Genomic DNA, 26837 nt, shown 5'->3' on the forward strand with positions numbered 1-26837 from the left:
GATACTGTTTTGTGATAAGAGCGACGCTGGAGATGAATATTTCAGCGCTAAACAGGATGGAGAGATAACTTTGAGTCCGCTCCAATGTGGGAGCTGGGTAAAAAGTTAGGCAGCTACGTATGCTGTAACGATTTTAACATAATCAAACTAAGATGCGTTTCATAAAAATTAAACATTTTAGACGCATCACATTTCTGATCAGGCCAGAAGCTTCCAGTTCCACCCTGGTTTGCATCAGTTCTTCTTTTAATATAATGTAGTAAGTGAAGACGGAGCCTCGTCATGTTGAAAGTGTTTTTAATCTTTTCTCGCCAACAGAGGTTTTTTTTTAGGTAACACCAGCTTTTTCGTCATACATGCATCTAAGGGTGACAAGTTCAGAGTAAAGCCCCGTTTTCCTTAAAATATTCCAGAAACGGAGAGTTTTTTTTTTTTTTTACTTTTGAAATCTTCCTGTGGAATTTGTTGCTCAATTCTTCTTACTCCTCTTCAGTTTGGAAGATTTCATGTCCTTCACATATTAAACTTAGATTTTAATACTGAAGGAAACTAGACTGACGCTCAATGGAAATTGGGTGTATCATAAAATCTAATGTAGAAAATTAACCCTTTCATGCATAGTGGCCACTAAAGTGGGCAGCTGTCTAAAAACCATTTTCTTGTGCTTCTTGTGGATTTTTATGTTATAAATGCACACAGACCACTGAAGTGGACACTAATGCATCATAAAATACACTATCAACTTACTGGCCATCAGCTGCAAATGCAAGAAATTAATTTTGTTAAATCCAATATGGCCGACAGACAAAAAAGCACGCCGACCGACCCGGTCCCTCCTTCTACTGTAGACGACTCTTACGGGTAAAAAGAAAAATAATGTGACATCAGATAACCCCTAAAGAGCAATACTACTGATGTATTTGGAGAACATTACAATTGATCACCTAAAAAAAATAAAATAAATGTTTGTTTTTTGTTTTCTTTCTTACAAAATTTCTTTTCCTACCTTTTTTATGCCTTAAGAAAATAAAAAAAATTGGAAAAAAAAAAATCTTGACACAAAGGATCATAATTCATGCATGAAAGCGTTAAATGTGCACCTGAGGTCTGAATATTTGTACACTCTCAGATGACCTAACTATGATGTGTGCTGTTATGTAGTGGTTCAAAAAGCTGGCCACAAGATGGTTTGTTTTAAAGGGAAATCAGAAGGGCTTGAATTTAGGTAGAAACTGGCAAAGGGTGTTTGTTTCTCTAAAAATGGGTCAGTAGAGGTTGACCTTCTTTAGAGTTTCTCGGTCATTTAACGTTTTTGTTTTTCCACACAGTTACAAGTGTTGTCGGTGGAGATTTGAGTTTGAACCATGAATGATCCGAGGAAAGACCTCCTTGCTGTAATTATGCGATGGGTGGAAAGGAAAACCGACCCGAAGTTCATTAGTGACGGACACAAACGGCTGCAGCTCCATCTTTAATTGCATGCAGCCGTCTGTGATGTAATAAGGGACTGAAATGAAAAAGAGATGACGGATTAACAGAGATTAAGAATTAGGAGCGACACAGTTGGATGAATTGTGGCAGATGATCCATAGGAGACCCCTCCTCTCCCCGCCCCCATACCACCACCATCTCCATCGTCTCCCATGGTTTCGACCCCTTTCCGCTCTCCCCTTCCACCTCCCGTTGACTTTCTGCTCCTTTCCCATCCTTCTGCTCTCTCTCAGACACATTCTCCTCTTCTCACCCCGGAGAGTTCTGCACTCTTCTCTCTTTTGATTTTCTATTAGAGCAACAAAACGAGCTGGAGAACGAGCGGGAGGCGGTCCGAGGAGAGTAATTTCCTTGAGAGAGGAAAGGAGACTGACATGTGTTGATGCTCGCTTTCTCTCTCCTCTAAACTTCCCAGCCACTTTCAGATCGCCTCCTTTCCCTCTCCCTGCTCCAGGCCTCGTTTGTCTCTTCCTCTTTCTCTCTGTCACTCTGTCTATTTTGGGTCTCCGTGACCTCCCCCACCCCCACCAACCCCCCCATCTCCCTCCTCCCACTTTTCCTGCGTTCATCTCCCCGCTTTTCTTCTGCGCGACTCTTTTCCTCTCGTCTCTTGCGCAACATTAGGTCAAAACCTTGTGTCCTTTCACATCCCTTCCTCCCGTTTCCTCCCGGCCTGTCCCGTCCCCGTTCTGCTGTCTTTTGATTAAAGTGGAATGTGGAGTAGCTGTGGATGGGGCAGACTACTGTTTGGACTTGCCCTAGTGGATGTGTGACTTGATGAGTAGCGTGATTCCAAGCTAAGGAGTCAGTTTCTTAGGGAGCTTTTTTTTTTTAAGCTCCCTTATTTCTTCTTATCTACCTCATCTCGTCTTTTACCTTTCAACCTCTCCACCCTTCTCCAGCTTCCTCTCTGCGTTCATTTCACTTCTCATAACTGAGGTGGAAAAGACTGGTAGCCCCTGGTCAGACAGTCCGTCTCTCTTACGCTCATAAACTTACCCCCCAGTGGCCTGCGTGTCGGTGAGTGTGTGTGCGCCGTACGTCGGCGTGTTTAGTTACCCTCTTCTTCTTTCTCGCACTCAAATGCCCACCAGCAGATTTCGGTGCAAGTGCGTCCCAGATATTTGGACTTGTCCATCCAGACTCCAGCCTAGCCTTAAACCACCCGCCTCCCCTCCTCCAGCCCCCCCAGCCCTCTTAGCTGCTCCCACACAATAACCGGAAAAAGGCAGAGCTCCATTATACAAACAGCGAGGGACGACGAGGGAAAATAGCAGCACTCTCCCTCCTCAGCATCAAGCTGTTGATCTGGGGAATAATCACAGGGAGAGGAGATCTGAGAGCAGATAACGCTATAATGTGCTGCATGTGTTTGCTAGATTGCACGATGCAGCGCCCAAACATACAGATTTCACTGTTGTTTAAACCGTGCACCAGATCCAGAGAAAACCGTCAACAGACCTCTATGATTTCACCCCCTGCCCTTCATGTTTAGTCTCCAGCTCTTTGCACCTATGGAGTAAAGAAAAACGTCTCAATGTGGGGAGAAAAGGACAATAACTTCCCAGCTCTTCAAATTGTGTTTTAATATGTTTTTGAAATATAAATAAGGTTCCCTTTCAGATGGTTGTTAAACTATGTATAAAAACCCAAACAATTCGCTAAATCTAAACTTGAAGTGCAATATTTTGTACTATGGAGTAAAGAAAACTGCCTTTTTCTAGCATATTAAATAAAACGAAGGTATTTTTTTTGTTTTGACTTCTAAACAAAATCCCAGCCATTACAAATATTAAGCCCAGTTCTGAGTCACCATACGAGCACTAAGTACTTCACTATCTTATTTTTAGGAATTCCTATGTGTCAGTTCTGAATTATAAAACCTAAATAATGTCTTCAACTCTCACAACAAGCTTCTACATTTCTGGCCTATTAAAAACAAGTTCTGCACAGAGCAGTGCACAGAAATGGGGGGGGGGAAAAAAACAACTTGCAGAAGACCTAAAAAGGTCAAAAGTTGCTGCCCTGGCAAGCAAATCCATCACAAGGAGGTGAAAGTGGCACATCGCTCATTTTCCACAAGGTCTGACTGGGCACGAAATAAACTGCTCAGATAAAGAAACTACACACATTTAATACATTTACCTTCTGGACTACAGATACGACTAATAAGATATTGAATAAATGTCGACTGTATACACACTGTTGAATGTCATGCATTACTTGCATTGCACCTTACCAGTATTTTTGTAAGTTAAAGCAGAAGTCTGTCGTAGCAATAACATATGACATTACGACTTTTTGTCAAACGTCCAACGGCATTTAATTGCTCTCCTGAACATTTATGTTATGACAATAGCCCGCCATTTATTCACAGTCTGTGTAATCCTTGTAAATGTGCCAAACATTTATCTAAAATCAATACGGCACCATTGTTAGAATATTCTTCATTCTTAAGCGAAAAACAATTTATGATGGATATAAAATGTGTCCAGCAGAAGGTGAAGGTTCAACATATATCATTAGTCTTTAATAAAAGACAGATACCAGTAGCTATGTAACTACATAACTCCTAAATAGTGTTTTTTTTCTTCGCCAGGCTTGCACTGGTTTGCATCTGTGAGTCAAACTGGGATCTGTTGCTAATCCCAACAGCCCCACTTCTACATTTTACAGCAGGACTAGCTCAAATTTTGTTCTTCGTTCCGTCTTCAGCCAAACTCTTTGCCGCCATTATGATTTTCAAAATTATCTGGAAAATGTTCTCACTGGACAAGCATTTAAAAGAGCAAGACCCATTACGATGTGTGCCGTGTCCGGTTGCATGATATCAGGAAAACATGCGAGTGTAACATTGCGTCTCCACAGGCCACTAAAATCTATATTAGGTGTTTGCATCAAGGGCAGTGAGAGTTCATCCCTCCGACTGGATGGTTATAATATTCAAGCTCCAAGCCTGAATGCACGGAATTGAAACATAATAGGTTACCGAATGTCGCATCCAAGCGGTCTTTAGTGATTTTGATATTCCGCGTGTTAATATTGTGATAATGATTGCAATTTGATCTCTTGTGCAGTCACATTTGATTGCCTGGCTTTTGAAAGCATCGGGTCAAATTACAGGCCGGCCTCAAGTCGATGCCGATGCCCTCCGTTCGTCTGCAGCACTTCTCGTGAAGGACGACTCCTTAGAAAGAGTTCCTGTCTCTCTGATTCAGGATATTCAGTTCCCCACTTGTCATCTAAGCAGCCCAATTCATACTTCACATTCCACCTTATTGTAAAGTAAATAAAATCTAAGCAATTTTTTGTAGAGGTTTCTTAGCTTCAATTTCCCAGTTCTGCGATTTTACTTGCATAACTCACTGAAATTTTTATAACATTCAAAGTAAAACTTTCGTGTCAGTTTTGTACATTATACCAGAATCACATTAAAAGCGTGCGTTGATATGTGAATGATCAGTTTAAATTATATGAACCAATACGTCATATATATTTGTATGCTCATTGATATGTGTTCATTTATGTAACTACATTTATTTTGAGTTGTTCTTTTTTGTTTTTGTTTACAGTGCCTAAAGAAGCCCCTCAGTGAGTCCATTACTGTTCTTTTTTTTTTTTTTTTTTTTATGTGGTTTTGCATAAGACCATAACTTAGCAGTTCCAACACAGTGGGATAAGATTTACATTTTTAAACATGTCACAGCTGGCTTAATAGTGTGTACACTTCCACTTTTGTCGTTTCACGTCCGCCACAATAAACCCACTCCGACTTTCTTTCATCGCCGGCTGCCGTTTGATGTGCGCGATTTTCGACTTCAGCTCAGGTGTAAATGTTGATGCCAGGCTGCCGATGGCTTGCAGCCAGTCGGGTCGGGAGGGAGGACGCTCGGCAGGAAGGACAGAGTGACATAGCCACAGGAGAGGCCGGGCTGTGAGAGCAGACATGGCCAAATAAGGCCATTTAAATGACTCACGAGCCGCGCAGACACTCGGATGCAGCGACATTCAGATTCGGAGGCATTCTGACTCGGAAACAGTCCCACAGACGCATCCGTGCGCTCGCAGCGGGTCCTTAAGGTCAGCGCAGATCCCTGCTCTCTAATCAGAGACGAGAAAGATGTCCACATCACAAAACCGCAGCTTCTCGAAATAGTCCTTTCATCTCCCTCTCCCTCTCTCTCTCCTGTCTGACGGCTTTTCCTTTCCCTCCCACCCAAAAGCGAGCCCCGGCAACGACGTGACGAAACACCCGTGTCATTTCTTTTGACAGGGACGGCCACACACACACACACACACACACACACGCACACACACACACACACACACACACACACACACACACACACACACACACACACAAGATTCACCCTTTTCTTTTCTTTTTTTTTTTTTTTTTTGCTCCTATCTAAACTGAAGTCTGTGATGGTGTAAGCTGGGCCACTTTGATCTTTCTATATTCATCACGTTAGGCTTAGCCAGGATACTTGAACAGGGAGAGAATATTCAGGCAAATCCAGCATCATAAAACAACATTTCTCTTAACCGCTATGTGCAAACGTACATTTAGATCCATCTCTGTGGCCTACAGCTGCTCATTTCCCTGCCTGCTGTATCCACCCTAATTGACAGCTTACACAGCTTGACATCGGTGTATACGGTTGTAGTGCCATACTGGAGAGCAGAGGAAGCGGCTCTTAATTCTGCTTCCTGCTTGCAGCCCAGTGATGTGCCATGTGTTTACCGAGCACATCCAGCCTCGGCGGGCCTGCGTTGCGTTAAGGAGCCGTTTGTGAGCGGCGACATGCTCAGACAGGAGCGGCTTTGCTGAAACTCGTTTACATTCCTGGCATAAACAGCAGAGGAGTAAGCGGCGCTTCCCAACACCACGTTCTTGAACAGATGATTTGTCGGTAAACCGCGGGGCCGCCGTTGAACTCTGCAGTGACGTACGTGTTGACTCGCAGGAAGGCGTGCGACTTTGCTGGAATGCGAGACGCGCGCACACAGGTGATCAAGGTACGGGAGGAGCGTGAGCAGAGGGGAGGGAGAGCTTCAGCTGGGTACAAAGGGGCCACGCAGATATAAATACAGAAGGGAACAGAGTCGCTGCTGATAGTGAGGGCAGACGCACAAGATGTGGGACAGATAAAAATCAGGTGTTCCTGCTTTTTATGTGTTTTATCACCGCCTGCGGTTACCTTAAAAGACAAGCAGGTGCTCGGCTGATAATTCTCAGTGCTGGTGGTGGTTCTTGAGTTGGTTGGCTCCATTATGAATGAAATGCACTTTATTTTAATTATGAATTACAATTAAATATTTACCAACTTCTTCATATGTGCTGCAATGTGTACCATTTCTTATGCCGAATTGATTAAAAATGTAAAGTCCAGGCAATTATTATTATTATTATTATTATTATTATTATTATTATTTTCTTTTTTCAAAATATTCTCTTAAGGTGGATATTTTCATCGGGTGAAACCAGATATTTACTTAAACCGAATACATATTCCTGCAAAATGCTGCTAAACTGTCCCAGTTTATGTTCAGTTATGGTTACAAAACTATTTCTTATTATTAAATAACAGACATTTTTGAGATATGTTTTTTTTTTTTTTTTTTCCCAGTCGTACAGTTTAAACTGTACGACTTGGATAGGTTTTGGGTATCCTTCTATGAGCCTCCCACAATACTTTGCTGCATATTTGGCCCATTCCTCCTGACTGAACCGATGTAATTCACTCAGGTTTTCAGACCGTTTTCCTTGCCAATTTAGTTCTTCCCAGAAATTTTCCAGGGAGGCTGATGTCCGGACTTTGTGATGGCTACTAGAACATTGACTGTTGTTTTTAAGCCACTTTGCAGCTCTTAAGCTCTTGTAGCTCTTAGGATGCTGCTTCAATCTTTCCACATAATGGTCATACCTAATGATGCCATATTTTCTTGATGCTATTTTTGCCAGATGTTAGTTTTTATCAGACAACAGGACATGTCTTCAGAAATGAAGGTCTTTGTTTCCGTGTGTTTTCAAACTTTTTGTTGCTTCGTCTTTTCTGAGTGGCAATTCAGGCAACATGGGTCAGGCTCTACGACAAAAAAAAAAACAAAAATCTGAGATGGGCCTTTAAGTCAGGACTAAAAACATCATTGTTTACTGAAGCTTTGCAGTAAAGGCAATATCTTTTTCACTTATATCATGTTTTAGCCATGTTTGTTGTTTTTTGTCCTGAAGTAATACTCCATTTTCACCACTTAGTCTTTTAATTATATTTTTACTTTCCTTCTGGGAAAGCACTTGGAGTTGCAGTGTTTACAAATGACATTAGTTTACGCATTCCTTGACAATTTAACACAAATATAATTTCAAAATGGTCAGTAAGAAAATGTAAAATATCCGTGTTATCCTAAATAGTCGCTGTTGGTGGGGGGGGGAGGGGGGGGGACGGCGGTGGGTGAGCCGTGTCATCTTCAATGAAGTCTTAAAGCTTTCGTCTCCACTGAGCTCCTCCTAACTGTCTTAGCCGTCTAAGCTGTGCATGTAGCCAAGAAGCTGTTCATCTGGTCTCTAATCCTCCCCATCTTCCTCCTCCTTATCATCACCCTCTCTCCTTTTCTCTTCTGCCTTCTCTGGTATTTCCTCCTGCTGTTTCTATGTTGCCGCTTCTTTATTTCTAAAGCTCCGATGGTAAAGCAATGTCCCATCTAACTGTACTTGCACCTCGACTGTCGTGCGTTCTGGATCTGTTCTCACATTACCATTGACCACAAAAGTCAATAGAATAATGACCAGTCTTGGTGATATCATGCAGTGACGACACAGAAAAGGACGTTCTCCCCCCTCCGTCTTTTCTCTCAAAATTTGTCAAAACGCGAATGAAAGGAATGTGCTTGACGTTTCATCTCTGGGTAACTCCTCATAAATATATGTAATGGTTAATTCCTCCTCCTTTAATCATGCCAACTCTTCTGTTCTCAGACGAATACAAGATGAAGGGAGTGGAAGAGGTGAAGTACATGAGAGGGGATGAAAACCGGGTGAATGCACGCAACCAGGAGAACCTGGTGAGAGACAGGCGCACACACACACACACACACACACACACACACACACACACACACACACACACACAAAACACAGCAGCCAGTCCACTGACAGCCTGTCATCCGCACACACTCAAACCTTCCTCTGACAGCTCATCAGCTTCAGCCAACAGGCCTGCGTTTGTGTCCAAAGGCAGCTCTCTCTCTGTCTGTGTGCAACACACACACACACGCACACACCCACACACGCACTGTTTTTGCACAAGCGCACACACAAAAATACACAGAGGCAAACAGAAAGGTTCCTCACAAGCAGGTGGAGACAACAGTCTGGCGTGTGTGGAATGTGTAGGCTGAGCGCATGGTTGGTTTCCAGTCCGCCGCTGCAGAAATCTTTAGGTTTTAAACACATCAGGGGGAGTTTTACGAAGTCACTTTGCTCTAAAATCTCATAAATGATTTTACTGCCACTATGTCTTACCTGACGGTGTAAATAATTAATAAGCTGAGGCACATTATCTCTCTGAATAAAACCACTTCCTCCTCAGGTCACAGAAGGCCTGAGCGTTACGACGGTGAGAGAATACAAGAACAGGTTTTCTTTTTTTCCCCTGCAAGTGGACATTGTGGCGTCCTGGCAGTTGTTAAAACGGCGAGCGGCATAATAAATCCCGACTGTAAAACAGCAGCGGGATATCGCTACAGAAACACAGTTTCATAAAAACACAAGGTTAAAAGCGGAAGACGAGCTTCAACACTGTTATTATGCTGCCTCAACGGTACGCTTGGTTCATTCATTTAATTGATTTGATTTACAAAAGTCAAACTTTTCCAAGACTTGCTGAAAGCATGTTCTTGCAACCTTCAAAAGTCCCTTTTCTTTTTTGTTTTTAACTGGAGTGTAATTTGTTGTTCCAAAAGCATATTTTATTGTTATAGGAGTGAACAAACGGCACCATGAAGACTAAGGAGTGAAGTTGTTTGACATATCTCATGGAGCACTGTTCTAACATCTCAAAATGAAAAGGGAGTGGCCACAACTGCAGACCTATCATGTTTTTGTGTGCAGTTACCAGGAGCTGTAGATTTGCTAACTTTGGAGGAGCTGCAGAGATCCTTAGGTTGGGAAACTTTGGTCCCTTCAATTGCAGTAGTGCAAAGGAATCAACTCATATTTATGTGTTCAAATAGCCTAGCTAAAGTACAGACCTACATCCCAGTAGGGATTTGTGGCAAGTTTTGAAAATTTCTTCCGCAGCAAAATGAAAGGGGATAAATACACACAGCACACGTTTCAGATTTTTGCTTGCACGTTTTCTTCTTTTAATTGATACATGACTTTCGTTCCACAGACAGCCGCTGTGTTGGTCTATCACCTTAAAAGTGGCAACATTTGAAAGTTACAATAGAGACAATGTCGCAATAAAGAAAAGCCAAACGTTGTATCTTCTAAACCTTTCTGTGTTGTCAACACTGCAGAAACATTGACTAGATCTGACCTTGACCAGCGCTGATAAACGGGTTTATTAGATGTTCATATGCATTATGTCCGTGACCCATGTCCTGCAGCAACTGGGCGAGGGCGCAATTCAGTCATTCAGGTTTTTGATTTGTCAGCAGCGCGGCCGCTCTGCAGATGCCCGTCGTCGTGGTGGTGTTTGGAACCTGTTCGGTCTGCTGGTAATGAAAACTAATGGCATCTGCGCGTGTTTGTTCTCAGGAGAAGAGCAACGTGGAGTACAGGGGCAAACAGCAGAAAGAGGCGGCTGCAACGAACATCAAATCTAAGTAAGTGGAGCGGCAGCAGCCCTTAGAGCTGCTTCAGAGATGCTTTGTTAAATAAACTGGATACGTTTACATATTCGATCACAGTGAGTGATGGATTAAAGGAAAAAACAGCATAAATTATCACAGGAAGAAGCTGTCCTGCTGTGTGATGCCAACATGATGGCTGAAGCATCCAGGTTTTTATTTGTTATTCTTCTGAGGGGCCTGTGGAGTGTAAGCAGCATTCAGACAACTCTGTTAAAGGGGTAGTTCACTCATATGGAATATCATGATATTACAAAGTAATTGGGTGTTTATAAGTGAAAGTTTTTTGTTTTTTTTTTTTGCAAAAAAATTGTTGTGGAAAAGATAATACAGTATGTCTGCATACATTTTTAGACTTCACGTCATATTCCATTGTTTTGAAGTTGAATCTGTCCACTCACCCTCTAATCTTTGTCCATTATCTGTCTGCCCATCCATGCATACATTAATGCGAACGTCTATGTATGCTAACCTACATACATGCATGCATTGGTACACATATCCTTATCCTTAGTTCTTCCATCTGAACCGCTGCTGATTGTAGAAATGCATACTACAAAGTTAAAAATAAAGGTTAACTTTTGTACCTTGGAGTTTGGGAAATTATGGGATAACATGAATCTTGTTAAATGCAACAATGATCCCATGTTTTAATTAAATTAGGTCAAATAATTTTAGGTATTTTAATGTTGTCAATATTTTTAGCTTAATGAAATTTCTCTCCCTCTATGAGAACATTTCAGGGTGAGATGTTTGGAATAGTTTACATCTATTGCCAGTCTTAAGACGTAAGAGTAGCTGAAGTTGTTGACAGAAGTTGAGCGCATTCATTGGTTCATTACCGGGCCGCGCTGACCCTTTTATTAAACTGTCGCCTCCTTCACAGCGTGACTCCTGTAAGTAAACAATCCGAAGCGCCTGGCTTTTGTACAGCGGCTTGGCCGTCCACCTCAGGCTCCGTTTGAATAATGGCAGCTACGTGTTGCACTCTTTCTCCTTTCAAGGACCGTTTTGATATTTTTTTTTGTATTGAATTATTATTTAAAATCACTTGTGGACTCCTAAACAGACAATTTCTCACACTGCAGAGAGTGTTCATCTGTGTTTGTTCTCTGTGGGGGGCGGGTTAGGGAGATGTGTAATGGAAAATTCTCATGATGTATTTGTTGCCTCCTCCTCCTCCTCATCTCCATCTTCCGACTTCCTCTCCCTCCCTTTCTCCGTCTCCCTCAGCATTCACACGTCAGAGAGCCAGCAGGAATTTTTCAGGATGCTGGATGAGAAAATTGAAAAGGTGAGGCCTGTGCGTGTGTGTGTGTGTGTGTGTGTGTGTGTCTTTATTAGTGGAAGTAGAAAATACATTTAACATCGTTTAAAAAGTCACAGCTGGGACAAAATTCTAAAGAAAGGAAGACGTTTATTAGTCCACGTTGTCGTTCTTGGTACAAGCTGAAGCAGAAGGAAAGGTAATCACTGCAGTTTATCAACACTTGTTCCTTTTTGCCCGCTACTTGAATGACACAGTCACACACGGTGAAACAAGTAATGACTCATTTTTATTTTTATTTTTATTCCCTGCTTTGAATCACTTTTATGCTTGCAGCCAAATATAAAGAGATTCACATCATTTCTTGTGAGATGAGAATCAAATCGTCAAACGGTAAAGGTTGTGCACACGTCTCAAAGGTCCCACATTCTCTACGGTTGAAACCAGATGTTTACATACACCATTAAACATTAAACCTTTTTTTTTTCCTCACTGTCTGAATAAACGTTTTGGGTCAGAATTACCAGCATTGTTTTCATTTATTTGCTAAATGCCCATTTCGCTCCAAAACTGACTCCTTTCATCAGCTGTACGATGGCTGGACGTTCACATGCCGTTCATACTAACTGTTTGAGCAAACGAACATGGACTCTTTATCTGGAAATTGTCCCCACAGACGAACAAAACTCAGATAATTCAAGATATCCATCTCTTCCAGATATCTTGAATTTTTTTCCCATGAAGCTGTGAATTTGGATGGTAGTAAAAGAGCGACTCTAAAGTAATAAAAGGTAGTCCTGGATGACCCAAAATAGGAGACATTAAGTTTGACAGTGAAGGAAAAGGTTATGGTTTTTAATACAGTGTATATAAAAATCTGGTTTCAACATTTAAACAAAGTTATTTTGTGCAAATGCAGCTCTTCCCCTACAAAGACTAGCTGGTCGACTCAGCAGTTCTCCTCCGCTTCACAAAGAGCTTGAAGCATACCTTATTATGCAATAAGGCTTTTTTCCCCCTTTTTGCTTCACTTTCTTGTATTATGAAAAAGTTCTGCAAAGTTTAAAGTCCCCTCTTCGGTAGTTATTTTCTCAGCGGAGACGGGGCTTTAACGCAATATGAGTGTGAGATTCGTCTGCACAAAATGAGATGCTTCTCTCCAATCTGTGTTTCTGTATAGGTTTATAAAAACCTAGAAACTTTGCCAAAAATCCAACCACTGATGTGACCAAAACACTGTTATGCTGTTTTCTACGCCATTCTTTTAAAGCAAATATATTATTTAAATGCAACGTCTGAATGAATGGTGTTTGAAACTTTATGGTCTATACACTGTAATTTAGTTTTATCACACATAAATATTTGCGATGACAAATGTGATTCGATACATCGTGCAGCTTTAATAGAGAATACGGAGCCAGCCACATTTATCAGTACCCCTAGAAAAAAAAAATGTAAAAACCATTGGAAGAGTTACAGTAGATTTGTATATTTTACAGGAACATTTGTAAAAGATTAAAACAGCAGATTTTTACAAATTAGTTAAAATGGCTATTGATGCTCCTTGTGCTGCCATTACCTCCCTTTTAGTCAACTTCGTAATCATCCATGTGAACTCATCCAATTGGCAATACAAGTCTAACACTCAAATATGTTATTTGAGTTAGTCGAGGGGTCAGAAGCTGAAATAGAGTCCAGATCTTTTTATTATGCTCTTTTATTTTCAGATCTCCAGACCTAAAAGGTTGTTTTTTTCCATAGGATTTCAGTCTTGGATCTCCAGAGTGAGATGGCCATGGGAGAAGGTTGATTATGTACCTGGTGAAGCATTGTTCCCCCCATGTGTTTTGGATCGTTGTCCTCCTAAAACAATCCAATGATTTAAAAAAAAAAAAAAAAAAAAAAAAAAAAATCCCCCCTTGACTTTTTTTAACATAGGACTATGTTGCTGGATTGAAAGAAATACAAAACTCAAGGGCTTTTTTACACATCTTGACCAGGGGTGAAAGTAAATGTGGCTCACTATATTACCTCCAAACTGTACGATCATAAAAAACATTTACTGCACAAGGAAATAAACATCTCCGCACACCCGAGGACCATAAAAACCCTTCAAGGTTTATCTTTGATCACAAGGATGATATTTTGTCATTTATTGTGGCAAGCGCAAGCGCGCATCAGTCGACGGCGTCCCAACAATCTTCTCGTTGTCATACGACGATTGGCTGAGTGTCAGGTGTGTCTGGAAGGAATCCAAAACAACCCATCTTATCGCCGACAAATCAAGATCAAATAAAACAATGTAGCAACTCTTGACTAACAGCACAGACGAATGTAGCCTTGGGTAATCTTAATACTTTCGACTCTGCTTTACGTCACCACAGTAAGATCATTGTCCGAGCTGGTGTGTTGTTGCCAGCCAGGCAACAACAGACCACATTTTAGCTGGTTCCTGTTATTTGAGACTGTAGCAACATTAGGTGAGAAGCACCAGGGCAAGCCTGCAGGCAGCCTGCTCAGCTGCTTTTTATCTTTGACTTTCAGCTCACAGATCACATCTGAGTTGTCACGTCGAGCCTGAAAACCCATAAGCCTTTGTGGCTTTTCCAAATCGGCAAATGTGCTGCGCGTGCATTTTAAACAGAAAGGTGTAATATTGGACAATGATAATTTGTGTTCATTATTTGGAAGATCATGTCTAATTCTAAGTTATAATGTTGCTCCACTGAGTGGCTGATGGACCTGTTCGCCCTCTGAGCTTCTAACATGTCAAAATATAACCATTCATCCAGCATATTTTGATTCTTTATCCTTTTTTTTATTAGCCAAACACAGAGTGCATATTTATGATGAAGCAGGAAATACTATGTGGCTTTTAAAACATTTTGCAAATGAAAATGTACATTTCTAACCATTATTCTTTACTTCAATGCCTCTAAATAAATCAACACGTCACTTATGTGCAATTTAATCTGCTGACAGGACAGCGACTGGTCATACGTTTCACAGCTCTGGCTTTTAGAGAAGTGTGAAAAAGAAAGCAAAAACAAACACGTTAAAGATGGTGTTCTGGTTAGATTAAACCAAAATGTAGTTTGTTTGTTTTTGTTTCACCTATATGGAGTGTTCCAAGCCTGGAACACCGTGTTCCAGGCTTGGCGTTTTCATTTTTTTTTTGTTATTGTTAAGTGTTCCTCAGAAGATGATTTGGTGTTCTTCACATGGTACTCGCATCCAAATCCAGTTAACTACACCTGAGGATAACTATTAAAAGCTACTAATGCAATTCGGAGTTGTTTTTTTTTTTTTTTTTTACACATTTGACTTTATGTTAACCTAAGCAGGTTGTCCTTATGCAAAAGAATTGGATTCAAATTGATCAAACATGCAAATAAACAGTTCTAACTGCAGCAATCACTACATTTTATGTAAAGTGGACATTAGAGTCAGATAGTGGAGAAATCCCAGACGTTCCCAAGTGTCGGGGGGGAGTTGAAATAAAATCATCTGTTCACAATTAGGTGACCCGAACGCCACACCAGTTTGCCAGGAACGACAAAGGGGACAAGTTTTATCTTTTACGTTGGACAGAAAGCCGTGGACGGCAATTGCGCCGTCAAAGTCTTGCAGGCAGCGGCTTTGTTTATGACGCAGCAGCCTCCTCCGAGCTGAAACCCGGCGCCGTTCGGGAAGAGAGAGACGAGGCTGTCGGGGACGCTTTGAAGAGAGCAGCGCAGCCGTCAGCTCCCCACCTTCATGAAAGGAACCAAACGGCAGAACAAGCCACCTGTCAGCACTTCGCTATCTCATTCAGCATCTCATGCTCCGGCGATGGATGTTTATTTGAATGCGACTGAAGTAACAGGTGCAGACCGTTCAGAGTCATTAAACTCGAGGTATTCACCCTCTATTCCATCTGCTTGGCTGTGTTTTCAGGGGCGAGACTACTGTTCGGAGGAGGAGGAGGAAGACGGGACATAGCACACCGGCCCCCACGGACTCGACCCCCCTCCCATTGTCCCCCCCCACGGACAACCTCGTCAAGTGTGTGTGTGTGTGTGAAACCGGTAGCGTGTGTTTATGTGTGCCTGAAAGTGAAAGAGTTATCAGTGTTTTACAGTGTGACGGGACACTATTGGTGTGGGGGGGGGGAGTTTTCTGAGCGTATGGCAGTGATACTTTAAGTGCAAAACAAAAGAGAATGGGACAAAGACAAGCTTCGTCACGGACTACGGCACTCGGCACCTCATATCCCTTCAGGCTGAGGGAGAGACGACGGAGAGATCGTCGTCGGACCCGTCGGGTCAAGCAGATATTTCCTTCACCTGTCCGTCCTCATCTGTCCGTGTCCTCCTCTGTGGCCTGACCCTAAAATATATAAACCCTGGCAGCCGGGACTCCTGGGTGTTGATATCCGTCGAAGATTAGAGTCGTCGTCGGTGTGTTGAGGGACTGGAAAAAAACACGGAGTAGAGAAAATGAAGCCCAAGGGAGAAGAGGACGGTGGTGGATCTTTGCTGAACTTTATAGCCTGACTACCTTCAGTCGGGCTCGCCTTGTCCTGGACGGACTGAAAGGGTGAGGGTGGGAGATGCTAGAGGGAGAAATATGGGATATTTTAATATGAGAGAGTATAGAGGGAGCTGGTAGTTTAGAATCTCCTAAACTCCTCCTTCCTTTTTAAGTCAAGGACCTGTTTTATTTTTGTTTTGTTTTCATTCTATGCCACAGCCACTTATTCAGTTAAATTTATCCTTTTTTTTTTCTTTTAAATGTTTGTTTCCAGCCATTTTTGTTCCTGACGTCCACCATAGTATGTCATTATCGTCAGCAAAATGAAGCTCCAAAATTTAGTCTGTGTCTTGGCGCGATCACTCCTCCTTTATACGAATCCTCTCTTACACACACAAAAACACACAAAAGAATTTTATTTAACAAAGAGAAATGCATTTGCCTTATTTCAGTGTGGAAGACGGCCGTTCTTACACACACTCCACATACACACACTACAATATCGTATTTGTTTCACCAGCAGATTATCATGTGCATAAATCAGAGGTACCCATAGAGCTTATTTCTGATCCAGTCAGTATTCACACACTTTCACACCCCTTCATGAACATTGCAGCGGCAATAATTTTGAGAAACTAAAAGGGAGAATTTGTGGTTGTTGTTGAAACACAGATCTGTTTTTTTTAATTATTATTATTTTTAACCATCTTTACTGGACACGTCCTGTTGTATTATTTTTGAATACGTTTTTTTCTATTAAAGATAAAAAATGTAGGCACTCTGAATGGTGTCTTTATTTATGTTTTTTTCATACCTACAGCGAACTGAAAAGTGTGAAGTCACTTTTCCAGACGTGTGACGTGAAAAGGAGTGCGTTAAAGCTGCAAGGCTGTGTAATACCCCCTGCTGGTGAAATATCGACACTGCATCCCAGTACGGGTATGATGGTCAGAGGCGGACGTGGCCAGCAAAAACCTGAACTGCAGCTGAAATCAAGGCTGGATAAGGCAGTGTTTGTTTGTTTTTTTGGGTGGGGGGGCGGGGGGGTCGTCCTTATATCTAGGGAGACAAAATGTTGCACCTTAATTAAAATCCAAATGATCTTTTAAGTATTGAAAGCAAATGTTTTGATTTTAGCTACGCTTTCTTTCTTTTTCCATCGACTACGTGACTGTTCTCTGAAGAATGTTGTTTTGTTTGCTTAGGTCACTTCACTCTGGAAAATCAACAACATAATAATGCTTATCATTTACAATAATGCCACCTTTTCTAACAACTGGTTGGTTTCTGTTAAATTACCTATTTAAAGGCATATTTTCCAGTTCAAAACAATGTCATGAAGATGAAATCGCAACAGGGATTCCCCGCCTGACCCTTCAAATATTTTAGGCATTTGCCTGAGCATTGCCTCTTTTGGCTTCATAATGTAGTGCACCAAAAACATGAATCCAATATTCTATTTCTTTTGAGTTTGGTCAAAGTCTGAATCAATCAATCAATCAATCAAATTTTATTTGTATAGCACACTTCAGCAGCAAGGCATTTCAAAGTGCTTTACATAATTAAAATAAAAACAGCATGTGACATTGAATAAACAGTGAGAAAGAGAGACATTTTGAAAAAAAAAAGGATAAAAACATTAAAACCCGCACCCCTTTTAGGACTTCAGTTAAACGTTTAACTGAGACTCTAACCCTCTGCCAATTTAGTCAAAAACACCGTTTGACAAGGACTCCAACCTCTAGGTTTTTCGGACTTTAGTCAAAATGCCATTTGACAAGGACTCTAACCTTTAGAACTTTAGCAATTTTAAAATTCACTTACATTTCTATCGTTATCGTGTTAGTTAAAATGCCGTCAACTGGGACTCTAAACCCCGTAGGACTTTAGTTAAACATCGTTTAACTGGGACATTTTCCGGGGGGCTTTACATCATTAAAACGTAGACAGTGAGAAAGTGAAATAAAAAGAAATTAATAAATAGGTAAAAACTAAAGATAAAAAAATTAAAAACATCGATGACATCAAAACCCGCACTCTAACCCTAATTTAGCCATAAGCAACAAGGTGGGGTTTAAGTTGAGATTTAAAAACACCCGTGTTTCAGCTGTTTTACAGTTTTCTGGAAGTTTGTTCCAAATTTGTGGTGCGTAGGAACTGAATCCTGCTTCTCCTCGTTTGGTTCTGGTTCTGGGGATGCAGAGCAGACCAGAACCAGAAGACCTGAGGGGTCTAGGTTGGTACAGCAATAACAGATCTTTAATGTATTATGTACATAAATCGTTCAGTGATTTATAAACTAACAGTATTTTAAAGTCTATTCTTTGAGCTACAGGGAGCCAGTGTAGGGACTTTAAAACTGGTGTTATGTGCTCTCTTCCTGGATTTAGTACTGTGGTACAGAAACCCAATTTCTGTACCACATTTTCTCCAACAAATGTTTGAACAGTTTAGGGATTTTTTTTTCTCATACCATGTTGTAACCTTACATTTAAAGTTGGTTAATTTGAATTTGCTACCTACTGGGCAGTTGTACAAATTACTTCCCAGTTATCTGGTTGGATTTCTGTTTTAATGTTCAGCCTCCTATTGTGCTATTCAGTTTTAATGACAAAAAATTGATTGCAAGGACGCCCAGCATTAACTTTCATCCTGCAAATATGTATATATATATATATATATATATATATATATATATATATATATATATATATATATATATATATATATATATATATATAAAATGTCTTTGGTTTTTGAAGTAATAATCCCCCCTTTTTATTGTTCAAAAATGCAGCTTCATTGATTGAACGCTTTCATAATGGAGAAGTGATTTCTGTTTATAATTCTGTCGTCAACTGAGCCTTTTTTTTATACATATATACTATATATATAAATAACCACATGATGTAGTGCTGTAAAAACATGTTGAAGTTCTGAATCGATATCTGCTCTGATGTTTAGCCCGACGTGCTCCCGGTGGGACCGGATCCCACAACGCTTTCAGCGGGTTGGAAAAGCCTGAAGTGTGTTTCTGTAATAGCTGCTGCCTCTGTGCGACACACGACGCACACAAACTCTTTCTTTACCTCGCATGACTCACTGGCAGGGGGCATTTCGGGTTACGATCAGCAACCAGTGAGCTAATAAGAAAAAAGAGAAAGGGGCTCCTTTCGTGGGCCGGCGCTGGCAGTCGTGATTTCCCACACGGAGAAATATAAAAGTGCTGAAGGGGATGGGGGGGGGGGGGAGGCTGGGGCGAGAAATTAAGAGGAGGTGTTCGGAGGAGAGGGAGAGAGGCAGGGAAGGAGGAGAGAGGAAGAGACGGATGTTGACCGTTAACCTCAGACAGGAATATGGGCAAGAAAATGTTCTTTCCACCCTGACGCAAGTACCAATAAAAAAAAAAAAAAAAAAAGCTCTCTCCTCCCTGCTTTGTGAGTGCAATGTATGTGTGTGAGCGGAGAGCATTGGAAGAGGAACAACATGTTCTTGGCTGATGTGTGTTTTAGGGGGCTACGGTTTCAGGAATATTTGTGTGAAAATGGCTAAGAGTCAGTGTGACTGGCGTGTTCCGAACAGCACACGTTTGACGAGCTAAGTTTTATCAGCCTGTTATTTGATTTCATACAGTTTCATATTGAGTTTCTTGTGGGATGACGGCGTTACACGCCTTTCCAAGCCAATCTAATCACGATTGTGTTCAACCCTTGTCAAACTTCGCAGCTAAATCCTGGCCAGATTGCCGGAGCTTCGTGTTCAGGTTTATGAACTGACGGTCTTCATATAGTGGAGCTGTAGTCAGCGGACGGCATCCGCACCGGTTTTCTGTTCCAGCTGGAAGAGCACGACAGGCAGTCGACCATTGTAATCCTCGTCCACTGAATTTTCCCAACGCGTTCCTATAGTTGGTGTGCATTTCTGTACCTGTGAGCGGAATACACGAGAACGTCGAAATCGCAGCTAATTTCAGGTGATTATGTTTAAACGCACAATTACACGGTGTTCTGGAAACCCATTGATGGGCCAGATAAAAACATTACAAAAACGCTTCAGACCAGCACCCCAAACGGGGATCTCACATCTTTCCTGTTGAAACAAAGTGAGCGCCAGACAAAACAAGGCGGTGGGAAGACACTGTGTGATGTCATCGGATCAGAACAGCAGCTATGGCCTCCAGCAGGTCTGTGTGTGAATTCTCATTAAAGAGGAAACAGGTTAGAAGTAGTGAGCTTTCTTTGGCAAAGAAAACCAATCACTGCATGGTAACTTGGCTGGCTGTTTTTATTTTTTATTTTTTTACAGAATTTAGCTTTTGCTCTCATTTGATTTTTTTTTCTATTTACAAAAGTGACAGAAAACATTCAGAATAAGTAGTTTTGTCCATACCATGGACTTTTGTCCATGGTATCATCACCATGCTTTTTATGGTGATGATACCATCACCATAAAAAGTACAGTTCGTTCAAGCAGTTTTGACTCAATCTTTACACGTAAAACCTGTCAAAATCTTCTTTTATTGTGCTTGAAAATAAATAGAAACCATAGATATTGCCTTTTTTCCAAATTAGGAGCATGGCAAATTTGAGTCCAAATGTGTATATGTGTGTGTGTGTGTGTGTGTGTGTGTGTGTGTGTGCAGGCAGACTTTGCCCACGTAGACATTATGAGTCAACTGTGAGAGGCACTGGCTGGCTTCCTGCCTGGATGCCCTGCAGGCCTTTTGCTCAGTGTCTCAGCTCTCCACAGCAGTTCCTGGCTCCCTAAAACCCGCTTTGGAATACCTACACTGGCTCTAAACCCACCTGGCTGCACAACCAGCTCCATTTTCCCCCTTGCTTGTCCTGTGAAATATTACCTCCCATCCTTTTACATTATTCCCTTACGTCAGCAGACTCTGCTCTTTCTTCCTCCTCCCATTTATGCAGCAGATCCATATTCTGGATTATATTCGCAGAGCAGCTCTTAAGAGGAGAAAGGGGGGGATTACATACATTTAGATTCATGTTGCTCATCACCCACAGCAAGTGACCTACATAACATGCAGGAAGCTAATTGTTGAACGTATCCGTGCAACATTAGGCACGGTGACCTAATGTCGCCATGTCGGCGTGAGGGCTGAGCTGCACTGGGATCCCCTGCATCGCTCCACTGAGGGACCGACAGGACTGAAAACACTGGCAGTAAAAAGCCTGACCGCCTGAGTGACGGATGCTCGTGCACTTTTGTTTCTCACCAGCCTGCCAAGTTTACGCGAGCTGAGTAAGCAGCCGCAGTCTGGAGTTGTAGTTCGGAGGGGACTCTGTGTCAGGAGCAGGAGGTTTCTTACACAACACATGGGAAATCTGCTTCTTCTGAAGAATTGTTGTCTGTGTTTGCGTGTGTGCAGGTGTGTGTGTGTGTGTGTGTACATCAGAGGAGGCAACAAGGACAACACAAGAGCACCACCTGCTGGTCCAACAGCGCCCTCAGAGGTCTGCCTGCATTGTCTATTACTAGCCTAAGGGGGCATCAACCTGAGATGGATAACTGTGATGTGAAAGAGAAATTATTTATGGTTTGCATTTTTTGTTCATAAATAAATGAATGCAAAGTGTACCATTAGCCTGGCAAAAACCAGCCCCTTGTTCTGCACTTCACTCCGTACAGAAAGTCTGTTGCCTCGGTTATTGAGAAACGATTGCATGCTGGAGGAGTGGAGTCTGTTAAAGGGGAACCACGTTATTTCACTATCCTATGGGGATAGGATATTTAGTGTGGCTTGCAGTTGCAAAATTTTTTTTGTTGTGCTTCTTTTTTGTTGCATATATGTCAAAAAGTTGCATTTTAGCATCATCTGACCGAAGAACATTCTTCCACATCTTTACTGTCCTTCCCTACATGGCTGGTGGCAAACGCCAGAGCTCCTGAAAGGCTTTCTTCCCAGCAGTGGCTTGACACACTTCCATATTAGCTACATTTGTGAACTGTACAACTAACTTTTTGTTCTTTAGGTACTTCCACATGAGCAGAGGATCTCTGCAGACCCTCCAGAGTTACCAATGGTCCTTTTGGCAGCTTTCCTGGTTAGCGCTCTCTTGCTCTTGCAGTGTTGTCACCCTCCAATGTTTGGGCCTTTTCTCTGTGTTCATTATTGTTAGTAAGATGTTGCCATATAAGTAATTTCCTTTGCGTGTAGTTTCTCACTGGTGTGGTGTTTTTAGTGCATTTAGATTCAGTACTCTGAAAGTTTTTTCCCAGTGGTTTCTAGTCTGCCGACTCTTCATACCACATATTTTCTGATTACTTCATCTGGTTCCTTTGTCTTTTCTTATCGCTTCCTCAGTATTTGCACGTCAGTTTTTTTTTTTTTTTTTACTGTTTATTGTTAAATTTTTTCTGCTAACTGATGCTTTCTGAAGGTTATTAGTTGCAGTGAATTTTTATTTTAGGGAATCAGAATAACGGGGGCTAGGGTTAAAACTAAAAACATTTTGTAATTGCCTTTCCTCATAATAATGTTTTACTTTTCAATAGTGTATCATCTAAAATCCTAATCCAATACTCTGAAAATGTGGTTGGTTGTTTCTGCCTCACGGATGTAACAAAAAGCTTAAGTTAATCTTTCAAGGAATTACTTTTGTCGAAAATATCCACAACTTTAAGCTTCTTATACACAAACTGGAATACATATTTCTCCATTTAGTTTTTTTCCAGTGACACATTTTTGCATTTTCTGACCTTATTCGTAAAGGATTTACCCTACTATTAGAAGCCACAAGGGAGAAAGAGCTTGGTGATTTAAGCCCAGCCGTCTCTGAAACCACAGTTTACCGAACACAAAAACTTGGCACCTCTTGAAACATACATTTATCCCAAACATGACTAAAGCAAACGAGAGAGCTCTGCTGTGTCTGTCTGCCGCAGATCAGCTCTTAGGAAGACAAATGGCTACGTGTCAAGAACACAACCAAAATTACAAAGCAGATGTTCCGCTATGACAGAACAGGGAGTTTGAACCATCTGAAAAATGAAAAACTCAGCCTCGCTGCAGAGGGCTGACGCTGGGCCAGGAGGGTGAGGCTGTTTCTACACAGAGCTCAAAATGAAATGACTAACATCAGTTGGGACAAAAAAAAAAGGGGGGGGGGTGGGGGGGTGGAAATCTTGTTTTGGGGTTTCATTCAGATGCGCTTACTTGTTGATGAAACACTGAACACACTCTCAGTTCTGTTTGACCAGAGCTTCAGCCAAAGAGGTTCGCTCTGTTAACATCCACCGGAGCGAGTCCCAGCATGGACAGCTTCCACCAGTCACAACTGCTCAGCCAGATGTCCTGCGTTTACCACAGCTATGTGAAGGAATAATAATAATAAAAAAAAAAAACTGTGTGTTTCAAACACTTAAAGCTCAGAGTTGTTAGAACGCTCTTGGTGCAGGTGCTGCAGGATTGGGACGGCATGTTTTTGGTCATTCCCTCGATGTTTCTGTGCTTCAGACTGCTAATATCTTCGGGGAGGCACTAGGGGGAGCCGAGAGATTACCCTCGCTAAGGGCATTCAAAGACATGTCAGAATGCTGTCATTACCCTAGGGAAGGGAAAACATTACAGAGTGGCAGAGAGCCCAACTTAAATAAACACAATGAAGTCAAGACAGCAGCTAAAGTAAGCTAGCTTTGCCCGTCTGTCTGAGCCCGTTGTTGGGCTCCTATAATTAAAAGAGGTTGCTGGAAGGCAGCAGTAATCCTAAAAGAGGGAACACTATAATATTATAGTAATATGTTGAGCGTAGATGCCAAGTTTTGGAGCAGGAGATCCAAGTTTGGAGATAGAAAACTCCACCCACAGGTGGAAAAGTGAATTTCAGATTTTGTTTTTGTTTTTTTGGTGAAATGTCTGGGATGTTTCTGTTTTGTTGTGATATTAGTTAGACTTGTTTTTTATTTAATTATTTTTATCTATTATTGAAAAAAACGCCTATGACATTATGACATAGCTTTGAAAGCTCACATGGAAATATAGATCCCTGGAAGCAAATATGAAGAAGTAAGCTGTGGTTGGAAATTTTTCTGCCCATCTTGTGTTGCTGTGGTCCAAAAACCGTCGAATAGTGGCCCAGCACTATTCGACTGGGAGAATAGTGCTGGGCCACTAGTGCTAGTCGAATAGTGCCTGTCATTGTGATGATTTCATACTCTCCACTCATGCAACATTCAAAGTGCTCAACAAAGTCAGGGTGTGGAGATGGAAAGAAATACTCCAGATGAGTAAAAGGACAATTAGTGAAAACAGGACAAAGGATACGCTTTACAGAAACAAAAAACAACAGGAAAAGAAACCAATAAAAGCCCTAAATGACAAAGCAACATGTTGTGACATTGTCCAAGAAAAACATCCTGTACATGCCTCCAATTGAAAGAGGAGTTTCCAAGTCCTATTTGTTGTTTTTTGTTGTTGTTGTTGTTTCACTAGTTTTGTGGCTTTAGTTTTTATAGTGGCAATTTGGATCTAGCATCCTACAAAGAACAGTCCGATGAAATTCAAATAATTGCAAGTTAATTCAAATTGCTTTAATCATAAAATCCTCATTTGCACTATTTCTACATCCTGGCACAAAGCTTGATTTATATGATCTAACGATTAGAAACTTTGAAGAAGAAGAAGATCAGATGATTTCAGAATCTGGATCTGGATAACTGCTAAGACTGTTGCCTAAATATCGTTAATTTGTGACACCGAGCAGCCACCAGTGCAGAGCTCAGGAATGGTGGCAGGTGTGATTGTTTCTGGAGGTGAGGGAGAGACTTTCAAAGGCTGGCTTGGTGTCAACAAGCAGCAGCACAACGCAGCCACATCTTCAAGAAAAACACGAAGACAGATTGAGATTCTGGAAGTAGCACCAGGACTGGACAGGACAACCCCAGGTTGTTCCCACTGTTTGGAGGATTTGTGGGGGGTCGGGGGGGATGATTGTTTGGAGAAAGGAAAAGAAAAGGAATGCTACATTAACTGCTTCATCATGACGAAAGTGAAGCATCCACGGGTCATTCGTGTGAGGGCTCGCCTCAAGCAATTCATAAATCTCAAGGGAGATTTAAGTACAGCCATGAACAAAGAAGGGATTCAAAACTTCCTCTAAGAGCAACTTTGGCAATAAATAAAAGTTTTTCCAGCAGAAATAATAAAAACCTTTTATATTTGAGCCCCCCAATTATTTTTACCACTGGCACATTTACACTGAAAGTGATATTTAACTTAAGAAACATATTTCCTTTCTTCCGAACTGAACATTAAAGGGTGACAGCAAGGAGGCCTACCAACCAAGGGACAAAAGTCACAAAGCAAGCAACAACAAAAAAAAGTTTTTGAAATGGAAAGATTTTGACGAAGCTTACTGATTTTCAACATGACATTAAAAATAAAATAAAATAAAATAAAAAACATTCCATGCATTGTTTTCTTTCTGCATCCGTTTTACTACAAACTCCTTGACTGATTGAAAAACTTTTTTAAATGTAATTTTGCAATGACATGAATTATTATTATTATTATTATTATTATTATTATTATTATTATTATTATTATTATTATTATTATTTATTTATTTATTTATTTTATTTTTTTTGGCCTTTAACTATAGATTTAACATTGAGTAATGTCTAAATGTTTCACCCTCAACACTAAAATCAGTTCTATCGCGCACACACAGTGGGCTTTACTGTACATGGGGGGCTTTTTCCCCGGGTGGGATTCAAACAAGAACCGCCACTGACCGTAGGAGGGGTAACAGAGGTAGAGACCTCCACGCCCACCCTGCCTCTCTGTCCCACCTTTCCACGGGTCTCTCACTCCTCTCCCCTCCCTCACAGTCTGAAGGACTCCGGCTTGACTCGCGGCTGAATCCTGGAGTAAAGATGCGGGCGGTCGGAGCCGCGGGTGTCGCTGAGCTGTGGGCCGTGCTGGCCGCCCTGGTGGCCGGCGCCGCGTCCGAACTGGTGACGCTGGTGCAGGAGCAGGTGAAGCCCGAGTCGCCGGTGCTGCCGCCGAAGGTTATGATCGCGATCCTGGCTCGGAACGCGGCGCACAGCCTGCCGCACTACCTGGGCTGCATCGAGCGGCTGGAGTACCCGAAGGAGCGCATAGCGATCTGGTGAGAGCGCGGGGGCCGCCCGGGGGTGCTGATGTGATGTTTACCTGCATTAGTCATTTAAGAAAAGAAAGAAAGATTATATTCTATTCTATTCAGTTGTGACCTGCACGGTGGTCCAAAAACAAGCGGTTCGTAAACTTTACCGACAAGACCTGTCGCTGCGTTTTCCCCAAATTGCACACTGTGGGAGAAGATGAAAGAGCTTTGTGGCGTGTTTGGGTTAGACTTAACCCTTAATCACGGCCCCATCCGCCTGATTAAGCATAAACCTGCGGAAACAAGTGGCTCTTTAAAACAGCAGGACTCGTAGGTATGAAAGAGGGGCTTCACCACAGGTAGGGTCCCGTAAACTGGCTGGCTCCCGCCGTGTTTAGGGAGAAGATGAAGGAGACAAAGAGGGCGCCTGCAGGTGTAGGGATGAAAGAAGACATTGAGCTGGTCTGACAGCAGCAGGAGGGGAGTGTGTGTGTGTGTGTGTGTGTGTGTGTGTGTGTGTGTGTGTGTGTGTGTGTGTGTGTGTGTGTGTGTGTGTGTGTGTGTGTGTGTGTGAGAGAGAGTTCTTGGAAGTCATGTGTGAAATA

The 26837-nt window shown here is 41.8% G+C and overlaps 2 protein-coding genes across 5 annotated transcripts in view; both read left to right on the plus strand.

Annotated features, from left to right (window-relative positions):
• Positions 1–16911, plus strand: part of LOC106931148 (uncharacterized protein C1orf21 homolog) — a 32215-nt gene extending 15304 nt beyond the window's left edge. For all 4 annotated transcript variants that reach the window (XM_015009099.2, XM_088004931.1, XM_015009098.2 and 1 more), the window contains 4 exons: positions 8471–8556; positions 10256–10323; positions 11581–11641; positions 15551–16911. In XM_015009099.2, coding sequence (XP_014864585.1) covers positions 8471–8556; positions 10256–10323; positions 11581–11641; positions 15551–15595 — 260 coding nt within the window. In that variant the 3' untranslated portion in view covers positions 15596–16911. The remainder of the gene's footprint in view (positions 1–8470; positions 8557–10255; positions 10324–11580; positions 11642–15550) is intronic.
• An 8853-nt stretch (positions 16912–25764) lies between these two features.
• The window catches only part of colgalt2b (collagen beta(1-O)galactosyltransferase 2b), a 28762-nt gene continuing 27689 nt past the window's right edge, over positions 25765–26837 (plus strand). Inside the window, exon 1 of the mRNA XM_015009108.2 lies at positions 25765–26256. Coding sequence (XP_014864594.1) covers positions 26021–26256 — 236 coding nt within the window. The 5' untranslated portion in view covers positions 25765–26020. The remainder of the gene's footprint in view (positions 26257–26837) is intronic.

This window comes from Poecilia mexicana, unplaced genomic scaffold (genome assembly GCF_051168715.1).
Source record: "Poecilia mexicana isolate PSO_F unplaced genomic scaffold, ASM5116871v1 scaffold_4, whole genome shotgun sequence".
Taxonomy (NCBI): Eukaryota; Metazoa; Chordata; class Actinopteri; order Cyprinodontiformes; family Poeciliidae; genus Poecilia; species Poecilia mexicana.